This window comes from Labrus bergylta, chromosome 10 (genome assembly GCF_963930695.1).
Source record: "Labrus bergylta chromosome 10, fLabBer1.1, whole genome shotgun sequence".
Taxonomy (NCBI): Eukaryota; Metazoa; Chordata; class Actinopteri; order Labriformes; family Labridae; genus Labrus; species Labrus bergylta.
Window position 1 is genome coordinate 5,282,288 of NC_089204.1, and position 9,250 is coordinate 5,291,537.

The following is a 9,250-nucleotide window of genomic DNA, read 5'->3' on the forward strand; positions in this document are numbered from 1 at the left end:
TTTGCTCCCAGCTATGTCTGCCTTTGGCTAGCAGCGGGAGCCGACGTGCTCTCGGATTTTCTGCCATGTCTTCGTAATGTGTCAGGTCCAGTTTAGCACTCGAAGGCAGGAAGTGTCAGAATCACAGCCCCGCTCTCTCTTCTGGCTGTCTCATTCCCAAGGTGAGTCAGGCCCCGCCACCACTTCTATAGAGACATAGCTCTTTGCCTGGCGTTGGTATACGGCCAGCAGTTAATAGCCCTGTCGTGATTTGTCAGGGAAAATACTCATCTGCAGAAGAGTGCAATCACTTTAAGCAAGGTTAGAGTGTTTATGTGGGAGGTGGATGGTCAAATGTAAATCTGTACAGTCGCCTCATGTTTTAGCCTTGTGGCACAGTCAGGGCAAATAAAAACCTTAATTGATATTGACAGCTTGCAGTGAGGCATGAGCCTAAATAGAAGCATGGTTTCATGGCTGTGGGTACAAGACAAACATTTTTCAGCAATAGTAAAGCCTAAATACAGAATTTATGGTTCTGCACTGAAGACAAATTCCTTCATATTCTGCAGAAGTGACTGGTTTTCTGTTTGTTTATCCTCTCTGTAGAAAGAGCTCCTGGCAGCTACGACTGAAAAGGACATCTTTGCCCATCTGGGTCTGGAGTACATCGAGCCTTGGCAGAGAAATGCGTAGGCCTCTGCTCCTCCCTGGCTGGATGATACCCTGTGCGTACATCAGCGTTTCTCCCATCTGCTTTCCATTCTGCAGCTCTCTTGTGATTCTCTTTCAAACTGCTTTTGATTCCCGTACATTTTTGTGTTGCTATTGCAGTTTTTGTTGTTGATGTTGTCGAGATGACAAGCTGGTGTATGATTCATAATTCTGCTTATTGTTTGTAATTGGGTAAACACTCTACCATTCATGGCTTGCCTGTCTCTAAGTGTTGTAATCACCAGAAGGACACAAAGACGAATCAGCCAGTGGATAATACGCCTGAGATGCTTGTGAGGTGCAGGAGAGAGCATGTTTCAAAGAAACACAGAGGGAGGCGAGCTAACATAGAAGGGGGTGACCACAGACAGAAAGGGAGGGCGAGGGAGAAGACAGGAAATGATGAAAGAAGCAAAGGGGAATGAGCTTTTGTCGAGCAAAATGTTGTAATCACCCTCCTCCTGGCAGGAAAGTGCTCGACGTGAAGCTGAGTGAGCCAGGACTCCAGGGTATTGAGAGGCGGGTAATGAGCTTCAGACAGAAGCGTCACTATTTAGCCTCTATTAAAGCCTACGTCCACTGGAGATCATTTAGCTGCCATAGTCCCCGCTCATGTCCCACAATGATTCCCTTCCGGAGATGCTGGGCTGAAATTAGAGGCAGTCAGCTGCAGCGGGAAATCATGAAGAATTCAGGCGGAAGGTAAATGAGTCCACTAACAACCACATGGGAGGATATTGGCGTTCAAAACAACTGCAGTGCATAAAACATCCATTATTTTATTGGTGTGACATTGGCTTGTGTTATATGTGCTATGTTTGCTTGTTAAGATGTGTCCTTTTACTCTTTGGTGCACGGTGGCTCTGTAGCATAATGATCAACCGATAAATAAACTTCATTGATCCCTGTGGGGAATTCAATATGTTCTCTCTTCAAATTCATCATATTCCAAATCTTTGTCATCTCATACAGATTATAGAATGCATAAGAAGTGAATGCAGACTCTTGAGCTGTTTCTGTCACTAACAGGGTGAAGTTTCCCATTTCAGTTTGGAGAGGGGGGATCTCTGAATATTTCCTGCTGCTGCATCGTAACGACTGACTTGACACTGGAATTTCACTAGGTGGCTTGGCAGAAAAATGTTGGGCTGAACATGTAGTCAACCTGAAATTTCCGGTAAATTTGCAGATTTTTGATAGTTTGTTTCAAGAGTAGCTTATTGTAAAGAGCCTCAAACTTGCATTCTTTCAAATGGCCAGCGGAGGCCAACTCCACTGGGTACAAAAATATAATTGCATAGTACAACTACAGATGGGAAAATGACTATCTTTCAATTTATTGCCTCACCCAAAAAACCATTGGGTGACATTAAGGTGGCTACATACATTTGTTCAATACAGTCGATGGTCCTTTACAGCTGAGTGAAGTACCCTTTGTTAAGGTGGAGGGTATACATGCAGCAGCAAGCTTGGGGACAAACTCCCCTCACTTCCACAGAAATAGGACCTTTATGTAACCATGGTTTTGTGTCACTCAAATAATAAGTTCAGCTTCAACTTTGTTGTCCCTGAGGGTAAATTTACGGTGGCCGGTAGGGGTCAAACGCTCAGCAACTGATGAAACGACATACATTTAGAAAAACGCACAGCATATATAGAAACGCTGCACATTCAAAAGCAAATGCAAACTACCACAACAAATGCAAAGGCTGAAACACGCTGCAAACGAAGGAAACGCGCTGCAAAGACACAAACGCGCTGCAAATAGGCGAAACAACTGCATAAGCATCAAACGCGCTGCAAGTACAGAAACAAAACTTAAGTCAAAACACATACAATCAGAAAACAACAACAAACACAGAAACGCTGCAAGTTCAGCCTTAAACAGAAGTGCTCCAGGCCTGTAGGGGCGCTGTGGAACTGTTTATTTAGCCTACAGGATAGAGTAAGAGAGACAGCTAAGATCAGAAAGTTATGTTTAGAAAGGGAAGTTTACGGTTTATAAAACCGTATAAATTTGGTTAGAAACCCAGGCACATAGACAAAAGATACATCAGACAACATTAATAAAATAAAACCTGGAGTTCATAAAGAAACAACAGAAACTGAGAGTGTATAAAAACGTCCATAAAGCCATCATTTAAACCAAAATCAACTCATCAGTCATCATGGTCATCATTGGAGTTCATTCGTTTCATGGCCTGAGTTACACAACGTTTTTTCGACCTGTTGGACTTTGCTTTTGGTATTCTGTACCTCCAGCCCAAACTCACCAAACAGAGGATGTCTGGGACACTGTGAGATGTCTGGAGACTTAGCTGCAGCTCTATGACTGTTGGTGAGATACAGAACATGTAAAATTCACTCCATAATATGAGAACACTTCACAGATCTTATTTAAAGGCGTTTTTGTTTGGATGATAAAATGGATCTTTGGCATCAGAGCACTTCCCATGACACGTAATGAAAGGCGTTACACCTGCATGGTAAGTTAGCATTGGTGCAGATTCTTTGTTGGAGGGTTTAACAAACTCTTCCCACTCCACAGTCCATGTTTTTGGACAGCACTCAATGTGGCCCTATGATATAGAAACACGGGGTACCCTTTGCCTCTGCATGAGCAGCTTCTAACCATAATAGCAATATCAGAGGTTCAGATGAACAGCTGTGCGTGATGAAGGCCAATCAAGTTTTGAATGGCACTGGGGATTCGATGGTTAAAGATGCAGGAGTTATTTTAGATACATTTCCCCCCATACTTGACAAAGTCTCTGACAACCCGAGAACTCATCTGGGACAATTAAGGTAAGAGTAAGTTGTTCCTCCAGATGACATGATCTGCCCTGATGTCAACACCCCAACCCACTTACCCATGATGCTCAGTCCCTAGGTTATCCCATAGTGCTTGAGACAGAGCAGAGACAGATGAGGGCAAGACATTCTGGTGGATCACCCTATTTAAAGATCTTTAAGTAGAACAGTCGTACACTTTCTCCTTCCTCCCTCTTGGTCTAGGACTTTCTTGCTTTCTCCCTTGCTGTGATGCTCTCAGCCTTGCTGACACAAAACAATCTTTAAAGGCCCTGGGTGTCATTGTTAACTAGATGGAGCAAACAGTGGCTCCCTGCTCTCCTGGGTCATCTCATGTTTTCACTTGAAGCCAGTTGAATGTTTACCATAAAAGCCAGAAAAAAAAATCTCTCCAGTGTAAAAAAATAAATAACAAGCTGACCTCAATAAATGTGAACGTGGCCCAGTCTCTTTTTCTTAATTGTTTTTCAAGTGCAAATTGGATCTTTCACATTTAATATTCACCGGTGTAAAGGGATTAAAAGGCTGTAGCACTCAATTTAAGAATTCATACATTGTTGTTTTGGTCTGAGAGTATTAAACTGTTTATGTAGCTGAGAGGCAACAAATTAATTAAGGTAACGCTATCTGCTCCAAAGTGTCCAGTTTCTCAGTCCCTGTGGAGCAACACATTCACGTAGTGTCACAGATTAAGATTGGTGAGCATTATTCTATCTGACTCTGCTTTAGTAGATAGCTGTGAATAACTAACAATAGAACTGATTATATATATAAACAGTAATATTAAAGACATTTTAGTCTCTTTAAGATTTCTGTTTGAAGTATTTTATAATAGAATTTTAAAGCAGTGTTTCTATGTAAGTGTGTTTCTCATTTCTTTCAACAGTTAGAGAAGAAATATAGGGAATACTTGGCCTGATCAGAAAACCCTTAAGTTGTGTGAAGAACCAAAAAGTATGTACCACATTGTAAAAATACTGTAGTAAATGTTTTAGCTAATCTTTTAAAAACTGTGCAATGGAAAACCTTCATTTGGTGCATTCACACAAAAATCAGTTGGTAGAGACGTCGTCTCTCAACCGGAAGGTTGGAGTTCGATCCCTAGCTCCTGCAGCCACATGTCTGATGAGTCCATGGACAAGACACTGAACCCCAAGTTGCTAACACTGTTTTGTCAGTGGCAGTATGCATGTGTATGAATGGGATTAGTTACTTCTGATGGTCTCTATTCATAGCAACCTACATCAGTGTGTAATGTGTAGGTGTGACCTGCAGTGTAAAAGTGCTTTGAGTAGTCAGAAGGCTAGAAAAGCACTTTACAAGTCCATTTACCTTTTACCATTTATGTAGTTGATTGAATTGAATTGAGTTAACACTTAAAATACTAAATATGGTGTCACTTCACCCAATCTTATAGGTTAATCAGCCAATGGAGAGTCAGTAATATCGTTCCAGCAGCATCAACCTGAGCAGCCGAAAAGAGGGAATCTCATGTTAATTCATTACGGTCCAGTACTGAATTTAGAAAAAAAGTGTTTTTAATAAGAGAATATGAGGTGTAAAACAAGTCATTCTTTAGCTAAGATATTACTACATATATAGAAAGTCAATTTGATGCTGAGCCATGCTTATTGCACGTCCATGTGTATGTATGAAAGAGATAAACAAATAGAGAACAAGCACACTAATACAAAACCCTGCATATTGGTAGTCCGGCAAAGATTCCCCATCTACTTTATTCCCCCATTTCATTTCCTCCCAGTAAAACACCTCATTGACTTTTATTATAATAAGCTTAAAAGTACCAAAACAAAACAGGGTTCCAAGGGAGTGCTAACCCGTTATCAGGCACTGCAATAATTGCTGTTGTTCTACACAGGCTAAATATTTGTTGAAGCAATGACTTGACAAATTCTATTAACTCATTATAGTCCAAATTTCAATCTCGCTCAGAAATTGTTTTTTACTGTAGTCCAACTCTAAAGCCTCAGATCCAGCTTATTTGTTTATTCATCACACAGCCAATCACATCGTCCATTTTCCATGCAAATCACTGCCTTTGGCTCCTTGCAGTCTGGCAAACACTCCCTTTTTTGCATGTTGGATGTTTGAGGTCTGACTGAGATGACAGATGTGTGAATATATGAAAAATTGTTTGCAAGAATTTGCATAAAAGTGCTTGATTTGCTGACAAAAAAATATATATTCTGCTATCCAATCAGCTTTCATTTCTACCTATGCAATCATTTCCAATCCCCCGTTTTCTCTCAGTGACATTTTAGGCCCAAAAGCTTTCAATCAGTCACAGTTTGACAACCATTCTTTTAGCCAGTCCAGATCCATCATGGCACAGGAGCTTTATATTGACATTTTGATTGGTGATGCTTGCCAAGTCTCACTCATTCTGTGTCTTTTAAAATTGAAACCTCACTCCTTTTACTAAGCATGAGCAATGGGACACGGTCTTTGATGGATGACTGAACCGACCAGCACAGACCCAAGGGCCAGAGCCTCTATTTCCATTGAACCTACCTTATTTGTCCATAAGTCAACCAAACAGCTTTAAAGATACACAAAACAAAAACAAAGACAAGAGATTACTGAGAAAAAAAGGTACAAAATTATTGCAATGACACACAAAAAAAGATTACAGAGTTGTAAAAGAACCACAAGGATGAGAAATTACCATACAATTGATGCAAAAGAGACACACTGCGAATAGAGACATAAAAGACAGGCCAAGACATCAAAACAAAAAAGATTTAAAAATACATGTGGAACTTAAAATGTCAAATTGTGGAAAGAGATGTTAAATAACTACACAAAGAGAAAATATTAAACAGAATTAACCACAAACAGACACCAACAAATTCAAAAACAGGTGCAAAATGACCAAAAGGTATCAAAAACCCCAAAAGACAAAAAAATATATGTGTAATGACAACACAACAAAGGGATACAAAACTAGCACAAAGGGTTAAATAGCGGGGTGCAGATGGCCTAGCAGTGAGGTCGGGACCTGTGTACAGAGGCTATAGTCTGTTCATTTCAGACCTGTTGCTAATTTCTTGCATGTCATTTCCCACTCTTTCTGCCCAATTTCCCTTTCTATCTCTTATCTCGATACAGGCAAAGAACAAAAATGCTTCTTGAAACAGTAGGATGCAAATGAACATAAAGGTGTTGGTATTCCCCAGGGATCAGTTCTCGGCCCATTATTATTTAATTTTCAGAATATTATTTAAGACAAAATTCCAAAGTCAGATTTTTTTTTCTATGCTGATGATACTGTGATTTGCCGCTTTCCACTCACTCCTGCTATTGCTTTTGCTTATCTTCAGAACAGGTTTTGTAAAGTAGAAGAAAAGCTTGGACAAATTCAACTTGTTCAAAATGAAGAAATACCAACACTGACGCACTTTACCAGCCACCCTATATACCAGCCAGCTATAGGGTGTCAAAAAGAGACATAAAACAACCACAAAATTACAAGTGAGAAATGTAAAACTAACACAAACAGACTGATGGGTCATATTGTCTCATCATTCAGTCTAGGGCTACATTGCAAATTAAAATAACTCAGGGTCATTTGCAGCTCTGTCAGTCTGTCAGTGCAGATATTACGAGGTTGATTGAGAGAGCTCATTCAGTGAGAACGGGTTGCATTGAGGAGGTGCTCAAAGATTAATTGCTGGCTCTTTGAGGAGGACACATGTAGCCGAGGGAACATGCATCAGCCATAACGCCTCTCCAGAGATGGTCTGAAGATAGAACATAAAGTGTCAGTTTTCTCTCAAAGTTATGTGACAAAAGGTTGCGATGAACAACGAGTGAGTAAGTGTGTAGTGAGAATAATTGTTTTGCACATTTTTCAAAGGTGAGAGAAAGCTTCTGTGAATAAAATGTCAAAAAGCAGCTGACACACGGATCCCAATCAGTTTGACTATAATTCAAATCATTAATGCAGTGAAGAACATCACAGTTTGAGCCACTGTCATATCTCTCCTTTCATGTCAGACTCCTACCGATGGAAAAGGAGAGGACGGATATAGATCAGGACCAAAAACTGATAATGTCGGAGCTGAGCTCCTTGAACAAACTTTCCGTTGCATTGTATGAGAAGACAGTGATTTATTGGCTCTGCTGTAGGGGTTTGAATGCATGTGTTGGGGCCAGTCAAAGCCAATGGGGGAAGGTGACAGAATAAGGACACTGTGTATCCTTGCCTCTCAAGGCCTGTCACAACGTCAGCTCAAGCAGAGAGAAGTGGAGGCAATGCATGGTTTGGCCGTGCCGGCTCTGAAAGAAATGAGCAGAGAGGGAAGAGAAAACTGTGCACGGTGAGATGTCTGCATCAAATAGAAATACAGACTTTGAAAGGATTTTTGAAAAGTTCTCATCCGTGACCCTGTCACCACCTCCGAGTTCTGCACAGATCTTATTTTGTTTGGATCACTTCAAGTGATATGCATGTGGAAAGATATACCCATAAAAATAAGTTCCATATGAAACTAATGACAGCGCCGGATAAATCAAGGCAGGTTTAGTTTTATTTCCACAGAGAATTAAAGCAAAGCACAAGCCCTGTTTAATTTCACTAATAAGAAAAAATTGCAGATATTTGTGAACTGTCGATGTTGAAAAAGGATCTTAGGGATAAGACAAACTCACACTGATGTCAGTGTGACTTTTTAAACTCAATATGTGTGACAAGTACAGAGTGATGAGCAGAACAATGCACTTCTTCAACAAACTTTCCTTTGAGGTGACCTGCTCCCATCCTGATAAATGACCTGTATCCCTGATTTTAGGGAGGGAGGACAGTTTTCAGAGTGTGTGCGTGCGTGTGTGTGTGTGTGTGTGTGTGTGTGTGTGTGTGTGTGTGTGTGTGTGTGTGTGTGTGTGTGTGTGTGTGTGTGTGTGTGTGTGTGTGTGTGTGTGTGTGTGTGTGTGTCCTCCTCCACAGGTGGCAGAGGAGTGAAAAGGATGGGAGGAGGACGATGAAGAGGAGGCAATGAGCCATCTGCTGTAACTCGTCACCAGACTCCACTCCTCCCTCCGCTCCCTGCTTTGTGGTAAACAGGTCCGAGTCTGAACTGTTTGTCTTTGTCTGAGAGTGTGTATGCAAAGCTTTTGCTCCAGCATGTCAGTCTGGGCTGTGGTGTGATTGTACCTGCAAGTCTGTGCATGGATCCGTCTTTACCTCTGTATGTCTATGTGGCAAAGATATTTGGGGTAAAGTATCTTGTGTAAAATCTCCCAACACTGCTTTACTCTTTTAGTTTTAGATATTGGGGTAGATCCAAAAAATAGGATGAATTCTTCCATACAGAAGTCAGTGACACCACCACAGAGTTTATCTGTGACCAACCTTATACTGCAAGAGAATCTGTGACCTGTCACTTCAAATGCACGTAGCTGCTGTTGGTTGTATCTGTAAGTGATAGTTTTAAAATGATTCGATGTATCTGCATCTGTTTGCCTCTCTCCTAATCTGCTGTGTGTGCACTTGTTTTGTAAGATTCTGATGTCTGATAATTTCATTTCATTCAAGATCATTTCTGTGTGTGTGAGGCATTCAGTATGTTCATCTGGCAGCTCTCTCTCTCTCACTCTTTCTGTTTGCCTCTGTCTCTCTCTCTCTCTCTCTCTCTCTCACTCTTTCTGTTTGCCTCTGTCTCTCTCTCTCTCTCTCTCTCTCTCCTGTGAGTCCCAGTCTGTCCAGTTCCTCTGCCTCCTATTCCAG

The 9,250-nt window shown here is 41.1% G+C and overlaps 1 protein-coding gene across 1 annotated transcript in view; it reads left to right on the top strand.

Annotated features, from left to right (window-relative positions):
* Nucleotides 1-1,613, top strand: part of dntt (deoxynucleotidyltransferase, terminal) — a 97,238-nt gene extending 95,625 nt beyond the window's left edge. Inside the window, exon 11 of the mRNA XM_020651988.2 lies at nucleotides 589-1,613. Within this exon, the coding sequence (XP_020507644.2) occupies nucleotides 589-675 (87 nt within the window). The 3' untranslated portion in view covers nucleotides 676-1,613. The remainder of the gene's footprint in view (nucleotides 1-588) is intronic.
* Nucleotides 1,614-9,250: the final 7,637 nt, after the last annotated feature.